This window comes from Trichoderma evansii (genome assembly GCF_050947405.1).
Source record: "Trichoderma evansii strain SZMC 28006 chromosome Unknown GGI43scaffold_38, whole genome shotgun sequence".
Lineage (NCBI taxonomy): Eukaryota > Fungi > Ascomycota > Sordariomycetes > Hypocreales > Hypocreaceae > Trichoderma > Trichoderma evansii.
In genome coordinates, this window is record NW_028145168.1 from 123,384 (window position 1) to 146,407 (window position 23,024).

At 46.6% G+C, this 23,024-nt stretch overlaps 5 protein-coding genes and 2 non-coding genes across 7 annotated transcripts; 4 read left to right on the plus strand and 3 right to left on the minus strand.

The window, feature by feature from the left end:
* The first annotated feature begins 1,932 nt into the window (after positions 1-1,932).
* Positions 1,933-5,020, plus strand: GGI43DRAFT_279686 (Zn(II)2Cys6 transcription factor). Its single transcript, XM_083201211.1, has 4 exons — positions 1,933-2,234; positions 2,292-2,369; positions 2,435-3,817; positions 3,897-5,020. Exons 2-4 carry the CDS (start codon positions 2,358-2,360, stop codon positions 4,839-4,841), a joined length of 2,340 nt encoding a protein of 779 aa, XP_083055338.1. The 5' UTR covers positions 1,933-2,234; positions 2,292-2,357; the 3' UTR covers positions 4,842-5,020.
* A 576-nt stretch (positions 5,021-5,596) lies between these two features.
* Positions 5,597-6,146, minus strand: GGI43DRAFT_388796 (uncharacterized protein; the record flags this gene model as incomplete). Its single annotated transcript, XM_083204112.1, has 4 exons — positions 5,597-5,723; positions 5,790-5,843; positions 5,907-6,001; positions 6,090-6,146. 4 exons carry the CDS (start codon positions 6,144-6,146, stop codon positions 5,597-5,599), a joined length of 333 nt encoding a protein of 110 aa, XP_083055339.1.
* Positions 6,147-10,441: 4,295 nt separating this feature from the next.
* Positions 10,442-15,652, plus strand: GGI43DRAFT_279735 (WD40-repeat-containing domain protein). The gene is made up of 3 exons (XM_083201212.1): positions 10,442-13,171; positions 13,223-14,039; positions 14,160-15,652. Exons 1-3 carry the CDS (start codon positions 10,634-10,636, stop codon positions 15,083-15,085), a joined length of 4,281 nt encoding a protein of 1,426 aa, XP_083055340.1. The 5' UTR covers positions 10,442-10,633; the 3' UTR covers positions 15,086-15,652.
* A 39-nt stretch (positions 15,653-15,691) lies between these two features.
* Positions 15,692-15,784, plus strand: GGI43DRAFT_t212. Its single transcript has one exon. It is a non-coding gene; the product is annotated as a tRNA-Lys (tRNA).
* Positions 15,785-16,196: 412 nt separating this feature from the next.
* GGI43DRAFT_431945 (MFS transporter) lies at positions 16,197-17,820 on the minus strand (the record flags this gene model as incomplete). Its single annotated transcript, XM_083209494.1, has 2 exons — positions 17,177-17,820; positions 16,197-17,144 (listed from the first exon to the last, which is right to left on the minus strand). Exons 1-2 carry the CDS (start codon positions 17,651-17,653, stop codon positions 16,197-16,199), a joined length of 1,425 nt encoding a protein of 474 aa, XP_083055341.1. The 5' UTR covers positions 17,654-17,820.
* Positions 17,821-17,887: 67 nt separating this feature from the next.
* Positions 17,888-20,261, plus strand: GGI43DRAFT_418709 (Zn(II)2Cys6 transcription factor). The gene has a single exon (XM_083207576.1). It carries the CDS (start codon positions 17,963-17,965, stop codon positions 19,979-19,981), a length of 2,019 nt encoding a protein of 672 aa, XP_083055342.1. The 5' UTR covers positions 17,888-17,962; the 3' UTR covers positions 19,982-20,261.
* Positions 20,262-21,200: 939 nt separating this feature from the next.
* GGI43DRAFT_t213 lies at positions 21,201-21,292 on the minus strand. The gene has a single exon. It is a non-coding gene; the product is annotated as a tRNA-Lys (tRNA).
* Positions 21,293-23,024: the final 1,732 nt, after the last annotated feature.

Here is a 23,024-nt window from a genome sequence, read left to right on the forward strand (position 1 = left end):
GAAAAATAGAAGGCGCCCCAGTGCCGTATTACAAGCCGGTGGTTGGACAGCGTCCAAGGCAGGATATCATATGGGCACAGTACTTTATGCGAGGGAGTAGCCTGTGCCATGGGTTCTTCACCGAACCTCTGGGTTTGGCCAATGAAACCAAATCCCGTGAATTTTCGGACACCCATGTCCTGGAGCTGTCCGTCCAGCGTAATCTTGTGAGCAGCGCAGTTTTGGTCTCGGCAAAGTGCAGTTCCGATATGGATGTTATGACGTTGAATGGGGGGCTGGGTTGGCGATGAGAAGGCGTGTGCTTTGTACGTCTAATCTACCAGTAAAATTGGAGAGTTGCTTGTCTGTCTCTTTGGTATAGTACATGTATTGAGGTTGCTGATAGGAGTGAGGGGAGGGCTTGGTTGGATCCACGCGCTCGCACTTTGACTCCGCAGCCGCAGAGCAAAATAAAGTGGAAAGGGTGAGAGGATCGAGATGATCGAGATGAGATGCGACGTGTCGCCGTGCGCACATGCCGCTTCCAGTAATTTTACTGCTACTTTTGCATTGATAGCTACGAGTATAGTCGTGCCGTATTAGACTTGAGACGTTGATTGATATCCTAGAGTCGTGCTAAACATGGACCGAGCCGTCTTCCCGCTGGCCAACTGCTCGTGTCCCAGGTACTCGGTACAGATGAAGCTGAAGAACTCCAAGCCATCGTTCAGTATCCAGACTCTTCCAGACTCAAGAGAGACAGAGAACAAAGCCGCAGAGGAGAGGGGACGCCGCGAGCTCTCTGTCTGTCCCTATTATTTTCCTTTCTTTTTTCTGCTCAGCTCGCTTATACGCTGCTTGTTTGCCATTGCTCGGATTTGGGGCGTGGGTGCGTAGGGGCGTGTACGCGCCCTGTAAAGTGATTGTGTGGGGGATTCGATCCATCAGGTACAGGTACAGAGGATGTGGGAGAGACGGCGAAAAGGCGGCGGCGTGTGGGCGCATGTACGGGTACATAAGCGTGGTATATGTGACCATGCCGCTCGGAGCATAGTGGCGACGGTGATTGGCGCAGACGCCGCATCCAGCGAGCTTTGAGGCAACAAGGCTATCTGAAAAAAGTAATCCAGGAACAGGCCAAGTACTGGTACTTGGTCGCCCACTAGAGCACGCAGCGCAGAAGGAGCGCCGGCGATAGCGCAAGTGGCAGAGCTAGAAGCTCACCTGGGCCTAATGTCCACCAGCTGCCAACTCTGCTCTGTACTCCCCCTCCATCACCATCCATCATATTCGTCTGCCCTACTTTGTCGGATGCTCTCCGGGTTCCGGCGATGCGACACGATGCCACACGCCACTTTTCAGCTCGTGGCCAACCGGATCAAAGACCCCAAACCCGTTTAATGGAGCCTGCTTGGCGTCACAAGGTCGAGCCGCAAAAACGCAGACAAGAAGAGAGGAAATAGAATCACGAGGAAGGCAAAGGAAAGAAGGGAGATGCAGCCTGGTCCAGAGCTGAAAACATGGGTTTGGTCTCCCCTGCCAAGGACACTGCGTACGTGTGTATCTTTGCCTACAAGCATTCACTTAGAATACAGTCACTAACCAGACATCTCTCCTCAGATGTCCGCAAGATTGACGAGTCTCGAGTCATTCTAAAGGTCGTGTCTTCTCTCAGCTCTGATGAAGCTGAAAAACAGCGTAGAAACATCCATTTCGCGTTATAGCTTGTGATGGTAAGCCCCGAGTTCTGCCATGTCTGAGAATTAGAGAGAAAATCGAAGAGATCGTCCGGTATGCAAGGGGAGCCATGCAATCCCCCGGCGTGGCTGGCTGGCCTGCCAAATTATAGCAGCATGGTTGTATCCATCAAACCAGCTCTTTACATGGGGCCAGCTAGCGCGCCATTCTATCATTGAACCATTTAGCGAATGGCTTCAGTCAACAAGGCTTGGAAGCTCGGACAAACAAGATCGTCTCCTGGCAGTAGCCTCAAGCGCGGCCAAGTTTCAGTTGACTTTCAGCTACTTGAAGTGATGGCATAGAGCACAATGCTCTTTTTTATGCCTAGCTAGTTGCATAGCTGTATCTGTGTTTATATGAATACACAACCGCCGCAAACCAGCTTCCAGCCATTAATACACCATTGTTGCATCTACGTTAGGCCTATCTTAGTCCCCTATCGCTTTCGACGGATCTGAAGTTGGTCTATTCTGCACTCAACATTTCCTTCTGTTCTTGCAACTGGATTTTTGAAAGTACCGAGTTCACGTTCTCAGCCTTCAACTCTGACAATCGCTAACAACCACTTACAGCCACCCCACTGACAAGACCAAACGCACGTACACACACAAGACCTGATCATCTGCAATCTCTCCATCATGACCCGAATGGTACGCTCAACAGCCACCAGTCTCTCCCCTCAAGACTTACTACTAACAACATTTTCTTCCACCAGATACGTGGCCTCGCCGTGCCGCGCATCGTCAGGGGTCCCGATGCTTGCCTCACCTGTCGCCGTCATGGCTTCAGATGCAACTGGGGACTACCCACGTGCGTCACATGTGATAAAAACGGATACGAATGCATCCAGCCCATAAGCACCATCGGCTATGAAGACTATATCCGCGATGACGATACTAAGCAACCCACTGCCCAGCCCGAATCTGCAAATAAGACCAAACGACGTAAGAACCAGACCAAGAAGAACAAGAAAAAGAGCAAAGCCGAGCCCAAGACAGAAGTCAAGACCGAGATCAAGACCAAGATCAAGACCAAGTCCCGCTTTGATGATGGCATCATTGGCTATAGGATGGACCTTACCCCAATATTCCAGACAAGAGACCCGTCGATTCCAATCCCGGAGAAAACTGCTACCCACCAATGCACCCGTCAGCCCGCACCTCTGGATGCTTCTGGGTCGGAATCTGGGGCTGAGTCTGGGGCTGACACTGAATCTGCATCTGCATCTGCATCTGCATCTGGTCCCGTGGCTGTGTCCGAGTCTATATCCGAGTCTGTGCCAGATTCCGAATCCGAGTCTTCCTCTGCATCGGCATCTGCATTCACACCTGCATCCAATGCTTCGTCCGAATCTACATTTGAATCTGAGTTTGTGACACGCATAAAGAGGCACATGTACAAGTCTCAGCAGCGCGAATTGGAGCAAACCTACCGCCATGTCAAGAGATCTGGCTCCACTCTCTCTAATGATGTCGATAATGATCATGACTATGCAGTGTATTACGACTATGATTACGACAGTGATCCTGACGTTCTCCAAGATGGAGAAGACTTTGATTCCAACGATGGACCTACCGATTCAAGCTTCGGACCAGTCACTGTATCCGCTTTAAAATCGCATCCTGACCTGTTCGACATCTACATGGTCAAGAATAGCTGGCAGGGTCCCGGCGAACCTCCCCTGAAAACCCGCCTCGACGATTACATCAGCTACATGAAAGGAAATCACCTGACGCCAAGAGTACATTTACCATTGACCTTGCTGGCTTCATGCGATTACACCGCAATTGATACTCTTTTTTACTATGAAAAACGCCCGGCCAATTGTTGCGTTGCCGAAATCTCCGATATCAACCCCGTCAACCCCAAGCTGGTTCGGCTGGGCTACGCCAACCCTTTGGCATTGCAGTTTGTCATTGCTCAGCGATCCAATCATCGTGAGGTGTCTTCTGCCATTTTGCCCACGGGAGAGAGCGCTGAGCGCTTTTTTATTGATGCTATTGCCCAATTTGGTCCCAAGATTGACAGCTATCTGGCCGGTAGTGAACATGAAATGTCCTCCTTGTTTGTTGCAAGCACTGTTGTAGCTCTCGTTGAGGTTAGCCTCCCTCTTCCTCTTCTTTTCGTATCTTTCTTCTTCTCCCCCGTGAGTTAATTCTGCTAACTTTTTCACAAAGAGGGCCCGAGTCGACAAGCTCTCCCAAGCATACAATCATCCGACTGCAGCCAAGGCCATTTTGAACAGTCTTCACAAACTCAATTCTGAAGATATTTTCATCAACATGCCCGAATACCTGATAGAATACTACATGCACACCGTCTCCTTTGCCTGCGTTGCTGCCAATCCCATTACGGCTGCTGGGGTTCCATTCATCAGCGCACCACAGCTATTATTTGTCGACAGCTTGGCGGCTAAAGGCTACCTCGGTAAACTTTGCGGATCTTGGCTCGATATCTTGGCCACTATTCCGCATATTTTTAGACTGGGAGCCATCATGTACCGCCGAAAACTTGGTACATCTGCGTTTCAAGATGCATCCGATGAGTTTCTCAATTTTGGCAATATAGAAGACAGACTCATGGTCTCTGCCCCTTTCAAAGGCAGAGATCCCGTCTATGTCATTGGCAAAATTGCCCTTCTATTCAAGATTGCTGCTTTATTGTACCTCTGGTCTCTCTTGGATGAGCCTCTGCTCCAGGATAAAGATTCCGAGTGCTATGATGAAGACGCTGAGCTCCAAGATGAAGACTATGAGTGCGAGGATCAAAACGAATGGAGACAAAAGATGCACAAAGTGCATATGAAATCGATACTTGAGCAAGCACAGCGCATACTGCCGACTATTCCGTTGGAGGAACATTTCAATATCGCCCTCTGCTGGCCTATGCTTATCATTGGATGCTTTACCAAGGACAAGCGTACAGAGGAATTCATCGAACAACGCTTGATTGCCATAGCCAACCGATTTGGCGTTGGCAATCCGCTTGAGACTCTGTTTGTTTTAAAATACGTCTGGAATCTGCCTAGGAACAAGCGTTCCCCCTGGATGATTTGGCATTATGTCCAGAACTCCAAGTGCCGGGAGTGCACCTGTCCGAAATGCATACCCCTTCTCTTTTGAACAAGGGTTGGACATTTTTTGGGTCCTTTTCTTTTTCTGTGCCTACTTCTTTACTCCCCCCTTTGGACCGCGTGCCGGACTATTCACCCTATGCGTTTTATTCCTTTCTTGCCATCAGCATTGTTCAGGTGTTTCTGGCGATATACATATACGTGGCGTTCCCATACCATCTTGAGGGTGCATTTGTTAGCGAAGCCGTCTGCCTTTTTCTTTTCCTTTCAGTTGGTAATTACATCTTTTTCATTTCTGAGCTCTACTTTTATTACCTTGAAACATCCCACTTTTTATACGCCTCTGCTCTCCTCGTAGCTATCTTGTTTTACCTTTTACCAGAAGGATGCAATCGATTTTTTTTGGATGGTTCCTTGGATGATTCTTTTGATTGGAGAATTTAGCGGATTAGAGGACATCTTTAATGGAGGATTTGTTTTATTGGTAGATTTGGGCTATTGGAGGATTCGGCTTATTGTGAGATTTGGGCAATTGGGGGATTTATTTCCTATGTATTTAGAGTGGTTCGGTTGTCTCTTGTCCCTAGATTGGATTACTTGGATAGAGTACAATATATTGCAAATTTACCTATTACTTTTGGATACGTAGCATGGTCACAGATAGCAATGGCCTAGGAACAGTCTTTGAAAGAATCATCATATCATTTCTCGTTATTCAACTTATATACAGAGATGAGATGCTCTCAGCCTCTAGATTTCTTCTTTCTCTTTTACGTACATGGGATTGCAATTGGCTTTATATAATTAGTTGCCGCTGAAAGGGCCGCCAGGGACAGCGACGGCGCAAGAGAAGGCGGAGAAGGGGCCGTTGACAATGGTCTCGGCGGTGTCGGACTGGTAAGCAGCGTAGGGGATATCGCAGGTGGCGGTGCTGGGAGACAGTGTTGGCATTGTGGATAACAAACCAGAGTGGAGGGATTATGTTGCTCAAACTTACTTGTACAGAACACAGGCGTGGCCGGCCTTGACCTTGATGGACTGGACAATGGGGCTGGAGGTTGACAAGCGTTAGTTTCCAATTTGGATCACAAGAAGAAAAGAACAAGGAGCTTACAATCCGGTGACGGGGTTGCAGACGCCAAGAGCATCGTCAGTCCCGCTGATGTCGTAGGTGGAGCCCTGGAAGTTGGGCTCGGAGAAGAGAGTGGCCTGGTTCATTGTTGATTGTAATTGTTAGTTCATCTTTCTTTGACCTTTTCTTGCTTGAAAGGGCTTGTAGTGGAGAGAAAGCACTTACCACGTTCTGAGCAGCGGCGACGCTGGCGAAGATGAGGGAGATGACGCTGAACTGCATGTTTGCGGTTGGTTGGAGAAGAAAAATTGATTTATTTTTCGTTTATTGTTTAGATGAAGAGATGGCTGTTGATCGACAAGAGATCTTCACATTGACGGCGGGTGATTCTCAGTCTTTTATATGCTCCTCATCAGGCTGCGCTCGCGACTTCCGAACCGCCTCTCCCCGGCATCAAGGGGAGATCCTTGCACAACGTCTAGCGTACACGTATTAGTATATGCTTACATTCTGGGCATCCGGGCGAAATTCCGATTCCCGTTTATGAAATGCTCAAGTAGGGTAAACAAACCGACTTGCTTTTTGCCGAATTGGGCTTTCTAGGATAGTAATACGAAGTGTAGAGTGGTATAGATCATCTTACGCCCTGACGCTGTGCTAGTATTCGAAATAGGAAGGATGAAATAGCATACGATGCGCGCGTTTCTTTTGTAATGATTACTTGATTGGGCAGACTATGTGATGTAATGTTTATGCGGTACTTTTCCCTTTATGCGAAGGAGATAATATAGGACATTGAGCTGCTAGCAAATCATATTGTCCTATACATAGGATGTATAAACCTTCTGTGTGTCCCGATGATCGTACTATCGTCTCAAGCTAGTAGCCAACTGCCGAATTGAATCGCTGCAAGGATGCGGGCTGATAGGCACCTACCGGAATAAGCTTGATTTGTTGTCCTGGGTGGGCTTTTAGTACAAACGTAGTGTACTATACTCTGACCTCCTTAATATAGCTTATTACCATACATAGACGGGTATTACAGTACTATGGGTTCTGGCAGTTCAATGATTAGTAGCCTATTGTCGGGTATGACAGCATTTTTCTGTGCTTTATTTTGTTGAGGCAGCCGGGCCGATTAGGCTGGAAAGAATTGGAAGCCAGATAGGTGGTTGGAAATAGAATCAGATGCAGGAGATGCATGGGATTACACTGCGGGATATAAGACTGCTCATCACGATTCGGGATAATATAGACAAGAAGAGGGAGAAGGTGGGGAGACATTGCATCAAACTCGTTGGCTTCAATGGGATGGTGTCTTGGGATCTTAGAGAATACATGAACACGCCATTTTGTGGAAGAGACTCGTCCACGTGCTGAGAACTGTCTACTAATTCGTGGGATCAAGTTGAAGTCATAGGTAATAGTACAGCTAGTTTATCCAATTGTCTTGACAAGTTTCCAATTACGCGGTAGAATACCTGTCGGTATCCTGACCTCCTGAACGTCTATCTCAAAGAACACCTCTGCGGGACCACATCTCTCTATGGTGGAGCCATGTTCGATCTCTGCCTTTTTTAGAATCTGGAAAGACGGGAATATTGGGTTGGGTTGTGAGTAGCATCGACCCAAGTCATATCTTGCAACAGGCTAAGCAGACGGACAAATACAGAGTGAGCTTGAATCAGGCAGCAGCGATGCCACGAGAATTGGCGATATACCTATACATGCACATCCCAGAGAGAGAAGCACCTTGTTCCTGGATTTCACATGGGGTATATAAGAAATACCAAGTCAACGACAACCGACAACCTACTTCGTAGGGCATTAGACCAGGGGCTCATCCAACGTTGCTTTGCAGATTCATCCCCAGCCACAGGAAAAAGTTGACAGGGATTGGCATTAAAACAATACGAATCGAATATAATGCCGATTCGACGTAGTATCCCGAGACAAATAGCATCCGGGAGTTTTTCCACCTGTCTGGTTCTTTGTGCTTGCCCCGGAGATGCTTTTCGAACGATTCCCAGTCATTGTTCTAGGCTGACGTGTATTATATATATAAGATATACTATTATTAAATTGTTGACTTGTCTGTAAACACTTGCCCTTTTGGTGAATTGATGGGGAACTTGAACAGGGAGTTGGAGATGTGGAAGAGATTTGCACCACCGAGTCTTCCATGTGTATAAGATGCCAAAGTTTACAGCGGTTATCGCCTTCGCTGAGGCCTACCAAAAAGGAACTCATGCGAAATAGCGAATACAGATCATAACATATTGTATCGTATCATCTTAAAGTATTTGCAGACAACGCAGCAGCTCTCTTTTTCTCTTTCTTCTTCTTTTTTTTTTTTTTTTTGCAGGCCCGCATCGCGTCGGCTAGCTTGCTTGGCCAGTATCCGCTAGAGCACCGCGTTCGCGTTCTGCCGTCCAAATTCAGGCGGTATGGAAACTTTTTTTGGGCACTCGCTCACCGCCCGCCAAACTTTCTGCCCACCCTCTATAAAACTTCGCCCGCCGCTCGTTCTTTCGATTTTCTTTTTTCTTTTCTTCTTTACGTCGACAATACTTCAGTATGTGCACCCCTACCTGCAGTGGTATCTTGCCATGATCCTTCCAGAGCCTCCATCTAACAATTATTTTCTTTACAGGAGAATCATTTCTATAGTATTTGTCTCTTGCTTTGGTTCCCAAAAGAGCCATCGAATCCACCCTGGTTGATGAATGTATATCCTCGACACCCAAGAGTGAATTTTTCTGGTCCTCTCGCCCTGTCCGCAAGGATGGCGGTAGTTGCCTCGTACTTCTACTGTATAGAGAGTTGTTTCTCTTGATGATCTCGACCCTGTTCGTGGTCTTGCCTTCGGGCGCATGGGCAGGGTGGGTGTTGATGGACGTCTGACAGGCTTCTTTTCCCTTTTCATTGCACATTGGGGCTTGCCCTGGATGCGAAGAAGACGAAGATACAGCTGCCATTATACTGGTACTGGCGTTGCGAAAGGATAGAGTGCGTGGAGATTTTGAAGAAAAAATTGTTTAGACGTTTGACCAGGACTGATATCGCATCGCAAAACTTTTCACGGCACAATCAGACAAGTACCACGTCAAGAATTTCCACTAATATTCTCTGGTATGAATCATAAGAGTTCGTTATTATTTGATTACATTACGTTACATTAAATGACTGGAAGAATATCCATGTATCCAACGGGTTCGAAACTTTCGAGCTTTATAGCATGGCGATAGCACTAATTGCAATTTTCGCGGCGGCCATCAACGATCCCCCGAGGGCGTGGCCGGCGTTGGCAGTTGAAGTCGAAGTCGCTGCTTTTGAGGTAGAGGGGCTTGTTCCATTCGAAGAAGCAGCGTGAGTAGGTTGAGTCTTGGTCGAGAGAGTCGCGGGGCTTGTAATGGGAAGCTTGACTGAAGTTGGCGAAGAAGCTGAGGCAGCATGGGTCGTGGTCGAAGTCGATGGAGTACTCGACTCGATAGTTGACTCGGTAGTTGACTCGGCGGTGCTTGTTTCGCTGGCTGGCGCAGTTGTTGTCCTTCCAACGTCAGAGGCCGAACTAGCACCTGTCACCACAGCCTCGCTTGTGGCTGCAGCTTGGCTGGTTGTCGACGGAACTGCACTCGCAGGGGTCCAAAACGAGAGATATGAGACCGGGACACTTAGAATTGTGCCCGAGTACAAAGGGCAGTCTGGGACGTCAGTTCGGGGAGGCGCTCGGCCACTGCCGCAGTCTTGCGGATCACAAACTTGGCCACTGTTTGGGTCGAACCAGTACACGATGCGAGTGTCTGCTAGCGAACGAACGACTGCGCTGATAAAGGAACTTGAAGATTGTCCCTAGGATCAAGCTTCTTTATAAACTATTTTCTAACCTGCCACGTACCAACTGGCTAAATCCTAGGCCGCATTGAGTCCTCGTATTAATTTCCCAACTCTTAATTTTATTCCGCCTCGGGTCCAGACGTCGAATAGTCCAGCTCCAGTCATCCAGAAGGATCTTGAAGTTGGCCGTTTACACCACAACGCCAGGTCGTGACTATGAAATTGCATGGCAGTGCAGTGACTCTTCAACGAATCACCTTCGCGCTCTGTCTGCTGGACGAGCAATTTTTCGGCCCCCATCGCATTGATCAGCTGCTTCAATGCATGGTCGTTGTTTTTTTTTGGCAATAAATACTCTGAATAGATCTGACCTAGTCGGCCACGGCGGCTCCTGAAACCAGTAATGGCTCACCATAACACCACACATATGTATGAATGCGCGACGAGCGGGGCAAATCCTTTGTAAAATGCTGCTATTGGTAGGTAGGAAGTGCAAAATAGTCATGTCCTGAAGTGTAGGCGCGAGCGAGCGGAAACTAGAAAAACGGGGATGAAAATACGCGCCCGAGGAATAATAAGCGCGCTAAGATTTATAAAGAGGCCTGTCATATTATAGGTATATATAGTAAAAGCGATAGAGGTAGTGGAGGTAGTAAAGGCAGTAGAATTAGTACAATAATGGTGTGCGTAACAATAGAGCTGTGTGCTTATGGTTGAAAGATTCCTTTTTTTCCCCTCCTCGCTTGACGAGAAATAATGTTCATGCGAATGCGACCCAACTGTCGCCGAAAAAGACCCCGCAGATTCATAACAGCTACAGATGCAAATACTATTATAACACCGACTCCATTTCTATCATACTATTCTAGCGTATACAGTTCTATTCTATTTTCTTGCATTATTTTCGACCCGTTACGTTTCTAGCCATTGCCATGCCTTTTGGGGGGTGGTTTCGCCGTCAGAAGAGAAAGTTTCGCCCTCGTGGTGATGCGTCTACGCTGAGTGACAACGACCAGGTCGATGCATCTATAACGGTCTCTACAGCGAGCGTAGATGCACCTCTAACTCAGGCTTCACCTATTCGAGCTATCAGCAACGCTCAATCTGAGCCAGAGTCTCGCCTCCAGTCAAACTCAACACCTATAACCGTGGACAAGCCCGCAAGTTTGCCCGAACGCCTCTGGGATCAAGCATATGACGAATTGAAAGAAAATGAAGCCGAGACCGCCTTAGTCCAAGCATACGAAAAGATTCTTTCCTGTCATCTCGATGACCGAGATTTGGAGTCTGATAGCGACGTGAATCCGGAGAATATAATTGAACAAGGCAACCAAGGCGCCAGAAGGGCCCAAATGAAGAGGCTTGTTACGTCCGGTTTGGTCAAGATAAAACGAGAAACGAAGATAAAAGAGGGCCTCAACACGGGTGTCCAAGTCATCATGTCTGCAAAAGAGGTCATTAGTTCCGCAATCCAAGCTATCCCGCAAGCTGCTCTTGCTTGGAGTGGCGTATGCGTGGCACTAGAGCTTTTCAGTAACTCGACGAGTGCAACCAAAGCCAATCGCGACGGTATCGAATACGTTATTCAGAGAATGAAGTGGTATTGGGAGCTACCCGAAATTATTCTAAGAGAAAACATCAATGCTTATAGCCATCTATCTACAATGAAGGACGAACTCGAGATTCAACTTATCGATCTCTATAAAGCCCTGCTCTTATATCAGATAAAGAGTGTCTGTTCCTACTATAAGAATCGCGGCCTCGTTTTTTTACGCGATATTATTAAACTTGATGATTGGGACAGCGATATCAAAGAAATCCAAAAAGCTGAAGCGATCTTCCGCGAAGACATTAAGGTCCATCAAACAGAGAAAATCAATGCCAATCTTGAACAGCTTGTTCAGCAGATGACAAAGGAAGATTTACAGTGCTTCAAAGACTTGGGCATCACTGACCCGAAATATGACAAGAAACGCATTGAGAAAACAAAAGGGGGTTTGCTGGAGCAGTCTTACCGTTGGATTTTAGATAATCCTGATTTCCAACTATGGCGAGATGATAAAGAGAGACGGCTGCTTTGGATTAGAGGAGATCCGGGGAAAGGTAAAACCATGCTCCTCTGCGGCATTGCCAATGAAATGCGCAAGTCATCAGCCTCCTCTGGCCCTATGTCTTATTTCTTCTGCCAAGCGACCGATCAACGCATTAATAACGCCAATGCTGTCCTGTGGGGTCTGATGTTCATGCTTGTCGACCAGCAGCCGGTGCTTATGCATCATATTCGCAGCAAATACGATGCATCTGGTAAAGATCTCTTTACAGGAGTAAATTCGTGGTTTGCTGTTTCGGAAATATTTACGAATATGTTGAGCGATCCCGCTCTGACATGTGCCTATCTGCTCATTGATGCTCTTGACGAGTGTGTATCTGGTAGAGAGGAGCTGTTAGACCTTCTTGTCGAGAATCTGTCAGCTTCATCTCGTGTTAAGTGGATTGTTTCAAGCCGGGACTGGCCAGAGATCGAGGTTCGGTTAGCTGAATCTGACAGCATTGAGAAGAATAGCCTTAGCCTTGAAGTAAACGCTGATCTGGTATCTCGCGCTGTTGATGCTTACATTGAGCATGAGATATCAAAACTCATTCTAATAAAGCAATATTCCACACTCAAAGATCAGATCCAGGAGCAAATGCATCAAAAGGCTAACGGCACCTTTCTTTGGGTCTCCCTCGTGATTAAAATGCTCCGAGATAGAAAAAATGCAGAGTATGAGGGTTCTAAGTATATTTTAAACATGCTTAACGAGATACCGAGCGATCTTACGGGCCTATACTCCCTGATGGTGGACCATATTGGCGAGCTTGATGGGCAGGCTCCCACACTTTGTCAGAAGATTCTTTCAATTGCAGCCTTGACATCTCGGCCCCTGAGCTTGGTAGAGCTAAGAGTTCTAGCTGGCTTTGACAGTGATCATATTGATGATCAAAAATTGGAAAGATTAGTCACTAAATGTGGTTCATTTTTGACAATCCGCGATTGCACGGTTTATTTTATCCACCAGTCAGCGAAGGACCATTTAATCATGAATGAAAGAACCAAGTTGATTATATTCCCGTCTGGACATAATGAGGTTCACTATACAATCTTTTCTCACTCGCTGCAAGCTATGAGGTTAAGCTTGAAAAAGAACATTTACACCCTTCCGCACCAAGGATCGCACATTGATGAGATTGAAATTCCGGATCCAGATCCCCTAGCTGCTATCAGGTATTCTTGCAGCTATTGGATTGAGCATCTCTGTGACGCAATCTCTCATAACGACAATGCTCTGTTTCAGACTTGCCTTGATGACAACGGACCGGTCTCTGCATTTCTCCATACGCATTTTCTCCATTGGCTCGAGGCTCTGAGCCTTCTACGGAAGATATCAGACAATGTCATCTCAATAGTAAGGCTCCAAAATTTATTGAAGGTTAGTCTATACTTATAAGCATTTGTGTTGTCAATAAACTCACCGTTTTAGACACAATCACCTGAAACACAGTTACTTCATTTTCTGCAAGATGGGTACCGATTCATCCTATATTTCATAAGAGCTATTAATATGGCACCGCTTCAAATATACTCCTCTGCTCTTATATTTAGCCCGACGCAAAGCCTAATTCTGCGAGCTTTCCGTAACGATGTCCCATCCTGGATACACAGAAATCCCATTGTGGACGATACTTGGAGTCCTTGTTTACAGACCCTTGAAGGCCATAAATATATAATATATTGTGTGGCCGTTTCAGGAGATGGCAAGCTAGCTACAGGCTCAGGCGATAAAACGATCAAAATCTATGATACAGATACAGGCGCGTGTCTCCGGACACTTGAAGTTCATGATGCTTGTATACGATCATTATCCTTTTTAAAAAATAATAGGTTGGCTTCAGTATCAGCTGGGACAATTAGAATCTGGGATATAGCTGCTGGCACATGCATCCAGACACTCGAGGGCCATGGCGATGCAGTGACCTCTATAATTGCGTTATCAGATAACAGGTTGGCCTCAGGATCACACGACAGGACACTCAAGATCTGGGATATAGCCACAGGTGTATGCACCCAGACACTCGACAATAATGACTTAGTGATATCTATAACTGCGTTATCAGATAACAGGATGGCCTCAGGATCACGCGACAAGACGGTCAGGATCTGGGATATAGCCACGGGTAGATGCGTTCAAAAACTCGAGGGCCATGGCGATGCAGTGACCTCTATAATTGCGTTATCAGATAACAGGCTGGCCTCAGGATCATACGATAGGACACTCAAGATCTGGGATATAGCCACAGGTGTATGCATCCAGACACTCGACAATAATGGCCCAGTGACATCTATAACTGCGTTATCAGATAACAAGCTGGCCTCGGGATCATATGACAAGACAGTTAGGATCTGGGATATAGCCACAGGTGTATGCATCCAGACACTCGAGGGCCATAATCGCATAGTAACGTCTATAACTGCCCTAACAGATAACAAGCTGGCCTCGGGATCATATGATGAGACAGTCAGGATCTGGGATATAACATCAAGCTCGTATATCCAGAAAAGAAAAGGCCATAAAGGGTCAGTGGAGTCAGTAGCTCTGTTTAGAGACAAAAAGCAAGTGGCTTCTGGATCAGAAGATAAAACAGTTATGGTCTGGAATATAGCTACAGGCGAATGTGTCCAAACGCTTGAGGGCCATAGTGACTGGGTGAGATCAGTGGCTTTCTCAAAGGATGGCAAACAGCTCGCTTCGGGATCAGATGATAAAACAGTTATGATCTGGGATACTACTACAGGCGAATGTGTCCAAACGCTTGAGGGCCATAGTGACTGGGTGAGGTCAGTGGCTTTCTCAAGAGATGGCAAACAGCTCGCTTCGGGATCATTTGATAAAACAGTTATGGTTTGGAATATAGCTACAGGCGAATGTGTCCAAACGCTTGAGGGCCATAGTGACTGGGTGAGGTCAGTAGCTTTCTCAAGAGATGGCAAACAACTCGCTTCGGGATCAACTGATAAAACAGTCAAGATCTGGGATACAGATACGGGTATATGTACCCGGACACTCCATATTGGCGTTGCTACTCAACTTTCCTTCGATGAAGAGAACGAATCTCGCCTCAACACCAACTTGGGGATTACGTCTCTGAATCCAGAGTTTATCATCAATGAGCCTGATATCTATGGAATAAGTGAGACTTCTGAATGGGTTACAAAAGGCAGTAAACCGTTGCTTTGGCTCCCCTCGGAGTATCGGCCGAAAGATTCAGTTGTAGTAGGATCAACGGTTATTATAGGTAGCGGCTCAGGCCGTGTCTTGATGTTGAAGTTCTCAGAACAAGATTAGATTCTTGGTATATTAGACACCCCAGTTTTATTTTCTAGTACCCCAGATATGACTAAATCAAGTAATTAGTACGCATATGAAAATACAGCACTTATAAGAAAAAGGGGAGATAGGTAAAAGCAGAAGTAGCGACACGTCTGTACTGACAGCTAGAGCACACGTCGACGACTTGGGTCATAACAACGCGGTCTCCATTGATCACAATCATACTTCAACTACAAGAGTTCTAGCTGGTAAATGCTTCGGGAGAGACCGCCATCATATGATAGCAGTCTTGACGATGGCAGTATTACAAGACTCTGAAGCCATTGTGGCCGGGTACGATATCGGCGGAGTATTTTTTGTAAACCTGCTCCTCCGATGAGCTTGCATCGATATGGTCCAGCTACATATATGCACCTACAATCTCATTCCTACACACGTAGAACTTAACAGGCTCCCTATTACGCCATTGTGCTGTGAATTGAGTCATAGAGTTGTTAGTGCATGTTACTCTGAAGTGCTTGGCTACTGAGGCCCAATATTGCCCAGCCTAGGGCGTCGGCAGATGTGTTTATAAGAGTAGATATCACAACCAGCATACAACAAAGTCGGGCATTCGCCATTGCCCGGTTAGCTCAATCGGTAGAGCGTGAGACTCTTAAATGGGACACACGTTCTGTAATCTCAAGGTTGCGGGTTCGACCCCCGCATTGGGCTTTTCCTATACAAAAAGATTGAAGCGGCGGATGCCACATTTTTTGCACATGCTGTGAAAATTTTTTTGCATTTTTCTTGGTGGCGTAGTCCATTATAGCTTGTTGCCGAGTCGTTGCGCTAGTCAATGGTGCGGCCAATCACGTTGGCTGCCGTGAACCAAAGAGGTTGTAGCGTCGATCTGGGCCTAAAGTTGTACGGCACTCAATAGCAGCGTGGAAGAAAAAAGTACTTAAATGAAGGGTATAGATATATATATTAAAATTCTTATTATAAACTCTTAATTATAAGAGATTTTCCTGAGACCAAACTATGTATATACCACAAGTATGTACCCACCTTCTTGTCCAACTACAAGAGTCCCATTACAGCCGCGGCACATGGTCCGCTTGGAGTCTGCGTCGTCTTTCAACTCTCAGTTTGCAGCATATCTCGACATGGCTCTCAGCCTATCTCCATAAACCCAAAAGATAAAGGGCGCCGGAATACCCACGCCAATGCTGATAAAGGCGAGAACGCTCGTCCCCCATCCATAACCCAGATCACTGTACAGGTATGGAGCGAAGAGAGGGAATCCAAAACCAGCCAAGCTGCGGAGAAGCGCACATGCAGCCATGGCACTGGCCGCGTAGGTCGGGTAGCTGTCCACGATGTACGTCTGCATGCCCTGTAGACATCCCATGGTCCCAGCCGAGCAGATGGCGACACCAATATTGGGCATGATCCAGTGGAGGCGCGCCTGTACGCTCCACCCATACCAGAACAAGCCGATGGAGACCATGATCGATCCGATAAACATGGTTGGCATTCGGAATTCTGGTCGACCAATACCGTTGCTTTTCGCCTTGAGGTTGCGGTATATTCGGTCGATGAGGAAGAAGTTGAGGAAGAGGCCTGCGAAAGAACCGATGGCGATGGAGAGATAGTTGAGCCCGCCAATGCCCACACTCTCGCCGTACCACTCCGTCCAAATGGTTGGAAAGGTGCCGAGCATCAGATACATCGTTCCGAAGAGGTATGCCATGTAAATGGCAATGATGGTGATGATCGGCTGAGTCGTGAACATGCGAATTGGTCGTCCTAGAGCGCTACCAATTTTCTTCACAAGAGTTTCCTGCTCGTCATTTCCAGTATGTAACTTGTGGTTTCCTGTAGCTTTCACGAGACAGTCTCTCTTCTTCCTTAACAGGGTACCTGGATGTGACTCGCGGAGCAATACAAAACCTATGACCTGGATAAACACAGCTGCAATGCTAGATGACCAAAACACCCAACGCCAGGTGCTATACTCGGCAATGAAGCCTCCAGCAATTGGTCCCACAACCGGACCTAGGAGCGGCGCAAGAGTGTAGATTCCCATGGCCTTGCCGCGTTCGTCAGCGTTCCATGTGTCACTAATGCGCCTCCTCCCAAAGCAAGAGGAGCGCTTCCGCCGATGCCAGCCAGAAAGCGAAAGACGAATAACTCGGCCGGGTTCTGCGCAAAGCCACAGCCCAGATTCCATGCCAGATACCATATATTGCTGAGCTGTAGTAGACGAACACGGCCGTAAAGCTCAGACGCAGGCCCAAAGAACAATGGACCGACGGCGTAGGCGAGGATAAAGATAGAAAGCGCCAATTCCATCTCCAGTTTGCTCTTCATGTTGAGATCTTCACCCAGTTTGGATAGAGCTGGCGCTATCATGGCCGACGAAACAGGCGAAATGAATGTAAAGAGAGATACGGCTACCGTGTAGCGCCATTTGATCTTGTTTGGCCAATTCTTTGGATTTTCTGGGTCTTGCGGTCCATCCCAGGTGACGAGATTGGGGTCGTTGATGCTTTCTGCAGACGATTTCGCTGCCTCCAAGTCTGACGATTTTTGGCTCATTGTAGTTGAAGTTCTTGAAAGAAGGGTTTGCTTTCAGATAAATTATTATAAAAGAATTTATTCTCTAATCTCTGCTGGGTTTTCGAGTGCTTCTTATTCAATGCTTTATAGAATGACTTGGTATACTAGAATTGGATGCGCTAGCCAATCGGAGCCTTGCATTTGCTTGGGGCCCGTGCCATATTCCGTGACGACACCCGAACCATGTTAATTGAACTTCAAACTGCCTCCGTTACTGCTTCCATTTGAACCGAGGGGGCAAAGAAATTCCATAAACTTAACCGTATCTGACGGCCGTCGAGAGTCGCAATGGGTCCCCGACTTGTAGCAATTGCTCCCACGCCGAGCGAGACCCCGACTGAACATGGGAATGGCGACTTGGAATCCATCAAGACTATGCCCTACACCTGTCAACAGTGTGTGCGCAGAAAAGTCAAGTGTGACAGGACACTCCCATCATGCTCGAGCTGCGGCAAAGGCAACTTTGAGTGCGTCTATCAGGCACCGAAACCCCCGCGACCGCGAAAGAGAAAGCGGAACGAGGACGTGCACGAGCGGTTGGCGCGGTATGAGCGCATCTTACAGCAGCATGGCCTTCTCTCTACGGCTGATGACACACAGACGCCCCATAGCACGCCAGGCTCAATCGTGCCCGCGAGGAGGACCGGTGAACTGCTCTCTGGTGACGGCAAATCCCGGTATATTGCTAGTAGTCTCTGGCTCAATACTGGACAAGTCAGCGTGCATCAAGTATCAGAGGATGAAGAAGAAGACCAACCTGTTCCACCAGTAGATACAAACTTGTTCACGACCGATCCAATATCCGCTGCTTTACTTGGAGGTTCACAGGCTCTTGTCCACTATCATCCTAGCCACAAGGACGCAATGAAGCTTTGGGCGGCGCACGTTGAAAATGTCGAGCCTCTTTGCAAAATCCTGCACATCCCAACAACAGCAAAGATGGTTGAAACAGTCTCTCAGAAACCTTCCATGGCGTCAAAGGCGGACGAGTGCTTGCTGTTTGCCATTTACCACTTTGCTGTATTCTCCATGTCGGATGAGGATTGTGAGCTTGAATTTGGGCAATCACGCATTGAATTAATGTCCAAGTACCAACACGCCGTTCGACAAGCCCTAGTCAATGCGTCGTGGCTCAAAACGACGGCAATGCCCATTTTTCAAGCATATGTGCTCTTTCTCATCTCGATCCGCACACAAATTGACCCTCACCTATTTTGGATGTTGACTGGTGTCGCGGTCCGTATCGCCCAGCGTATGGGACTCCATCGCGATGGAGAAGGGCTCGGATTGTCCCCATTCGATGTTCAAATGAGACGGCGAGTATTCTGGCAGCTTCTACCTCTCGACGGATACGCAGGTCAAGTCTCTGGCACTGGCATTTCCATCTCACCAAACAGCTGGGACACCAAACGACCGCTCAACATCAATGATGCGCAGATCTATCCCGATATGACACACCAGCCAGAAGAGCAAACAGGTGCTTCTGAGATGATTTACTGTCTCACAAAAGCAGAGCTGTCCAATTTGTACACGCGAACAGGGGTCGAAATGAAGGATGCCGGCGGTACAATTCAACTAAAGGCGAGTGGGGAACTCGAAACGCTTGTCGACGCGGTTGAAAGCACTATTGAGGCCAAGTATCTCCGGTACTGTGATATCATCAATCCGCTGCACGTTCTGGTACTCGGGAGCGTGAGATCTGCCACCAATGCAGTGCGGCTACGCAACCGAATCTCCCCACTAATGAATCATTCTATTGGCGATCCCGAAAGGAGGCAGCTTTGTATTCTGGCTCAGAAGATTCTTGATACCGACTACACACTATATAGTAACCCTCTTTTACGGAGATTTCGATGGAAAGTAAAGGCAGTATTCCTCTGGGATGCACTTATGTGTATCCTGACTAGCCTGGCAAAGGTCGGGTTTTTTTCACCCACAGAGCTGAAAAGTACCTGGAGCAAAATGGCAGACGTCTACTCGAACCACGCTGAAATTCTCGACGCCAAGACGGCGTTTCACGCTGCAATCGGCAAGGTAACACTTAAAGCCTGGGCAGCCAATCCACCAATTAATACCACGCGCGAGCCAGGTTTTATCACAACCTTGCGCTCTCGACGTGGGGCCAAACTCACGAGCACTCCAGAGAAGACGGAAAATGTTTCACTTGATAAAGAAGGCGGAATGAGTATATCCTCACTTGACGATTCATTTTTTGGTAGCCCTGATGAAATGGACTTTAATTTGGCCAGTGATTTCAGTCTTTTTCCTGCGGATTGGTTGTTTGGGGATCAGTTTATTGGCTTTTGAAATTTTGGATCTGGATTGCCAATTTGCTTTCTTTGGCCAACACCATGACTGGCTATTTCACTGTAGCATCCCCAGTACAGGCTTTCGGTAGTTTAAATATTGAACCAAACTGGTGAATTCACGCCATTCCCCAATATATTCTTGTTACGCCTCTGAATTACGCTGGCCACAAATGGAAATGCCTGGGTAAAGGAAAGTGGCCGGTTGCTGCACTTCACATTTTTCTTTGCTGAGTGGTTAGTTAACTCGATCCCCACCGATCAGGTTTGCTCCGCCACCCCTGCCAATCATGTTATAGAAAATTGTTTTTCTGTGAATTCATGAATAAATTCATTTTTTCTTTTGCCTACCCTATATTTTCTTTTCACAAGTATAAAAACAAAGGCTTTTGTAAATAAAAATGCGCGTGTGTAAAATAAACGACATTTCCTTGTTGGTGCTACATAGTACGCACGCGTGTAAATTTGCTTCGTGAATTGATCCTCTATTCAAATGTAAACAACTTTTTTTTCTGTAGAAACAGAATCATTTTGAGATTTTCTCTGGGATAAAAGACTATTCTATGTGTATACTCGTCTTTGCTTGCGTACTTTAGGAAGTGGATCATGTTAGACTGGGCGGTTTGCGATTCAAGTTGGGTCTGTTTCCATTGCTATGCCTGGTTGTGTAACTATGATCGAGAAACAATCACTGCAATTGATGACACCAAAAGAACGGATAGCATGATAAATCCAATATAAGTAATTGTATTGAACGGCATCTACCCGCAAATGTATCTTTTGTCAACTCTATACTGTATAGACCTTGGGAGAGCGTTGTCTGTGTAATTCCATGGAAGAAAAAAGGATAGTGGGCCGGAACACTGCAAGCCGCTGTAACCATGGCAGATGATATCCACTAACGGCGCTATAATTATGGCGATTAAAATTTTTCTTGTCCAGTTGTGTTCTCCGAGAGTCTTCTCGAACTTTATGGATGGAGAATTCTTCGTGGTAGTCTGATTTCTGACGTGCGCTAAGGGAGCTAGCGGCGAACTTGGCTGGAAATGCTCCCAATGCCAGGAATAGATCCGCTGTGATTGGCTATGGTGCCCGTTAGCGCATGGCCTAGCACAACCACACAGAGAAGAAATCCACACCAAGGAAAAAAAAAAGACATGACGTTGAAAAGAACAAAAAATACTGGCGTTCGCCGTCTCAATCTATGAATGTATAGGAAAAGCCCAATGCGGGGGTCGAACCCGCAACCTTGAGATTACAGAACGTGTGTCCCATTAAGAGTCTCACGCTCTACCGATTGAGCTAACCGGGCGTAGACGAACGCCTGGTTCTTGTTGTGTTGCGTCGGGACTAAACTCTCTTATATACCATGTCGTGGACCATCGTGACGAAGGAACTATTCATTGCAATGCTGTACGATTGGGGGATACTTGGCAATACAAGTCAAGTTACAGAAGTCCCAAAGGCATATAATCTCCTATCAACACAAATTGTATTGTCTCACTAGGTATTCTAATAAAGCACATAAGCTCCAAATATGAAGACTTCACCCGTCCCCAATTCACTTTCCCCTTGCGGTGCATCTGGACATATCAGAGACATCAATCTTCATCAACTTGGGCAATGGCCACCACTTGAATCCTTTAAAGACATCTAATTCTGCTCTTGAGGTCCTTGGGGTCCGTGCCAGACACTACAGCGGATGCCACTGGGATCGCTTAAAGTGCCGAACTGCTGCCCGACAAGCAGCGACCATATGCTTGGAGACATGCAAGTACGGACGAGCCGCCACTAACGCACTTTGCCCTAGCAGAATTGCAGTCATTGATAGCTTCTTCCCAATCACCAATGTTGCGATTTTCGATGCTGGCCTGCAGAAATGTGTGAGTGAAATATTGATCTTCGGCGGTTTTGTGACTTACGGCAGCAGCCAGGGGAATGAGGGCCAGGAGGATAGAGAAACGCATCTTGAAGGATTGTTTTGGTTGTTGTGGAGTATTGCTGTTGATCTTGTGGAGTATTGTGATTGTGGTTGTGGAGGATAAAATGGGGAGGGAGAGAGATGCATTTATATAGAGATGTAAATGAGATTTGTGACGAGTAAAAGGATATTGATCCTGGTGAGTTGAGTGTATAGGTGAGAGTGTTTGCGGGATGAGTACGTGTGAATAGAGGTCTGTGGGTATTGTAAAGTAAAGAGTGCGTATTGAAATGACTACATGTTGGTTGAAGCGTTTTCCAGATTAAGCGCCCTGGCTCGACGCATTGGCATCACCAACCAAGTTTATGAATAACGCCGTCCTAAGGTATATTAGAAGGCGGTATGGCTGTCGCGAAATTATATTTACCTATAATAAGCAATTATAGAGTGTCATTGTGGCTAGTTCAGCTTGATGCTATGGGCTTTGTGTTCGGCAAGCAGCTTCCGTACTTTGAGTATGAACCAACAAAGCCAAAACAAGATGTGTTACAGTACTTCGTAGGTACAGTAGCGCCCGAAATAGGTGTCCGCTTTGTTAATGTAAAGTTTCTCTCTGCACAGACCATTTTTATGGCGCATTATGGCTAATACCATGCGCAGCTTCTAAGCAGGTCATACCCTTAGCGAAGGCTATATTATAAGCCAGAATTAACCTTTATTTATAATGTTAATTTACTACTATCTTTTACATACTACTACTAACTTCTATTACCTTGCAAAATTATTACTAGCAATAGTTAGTATAATACTAGGTAATTTATAAATAAGTAGTATTTACTATTAAAATTTGTAAAGGAATTTAATAAGTGTTTACAGCCTGACCCCTGTCCGAAGGATTTAGCCGGCAATACTATTACACACACACACATATACATATAATTTATTACGCCTAGTAAAGTCTCCTCTAATAAGGTAATTATTAATTTGTGTTATATAAATAGCCCTTAAGTTATAACTTTTCCTTGTAGTAGTTTGTCGACAAGTAGGGAACGCACCTCTGAACTGGCTCACACTCCTACAAACTCATCCACGGAAACCCAGCTTGCCGTACCGCTATTATGAC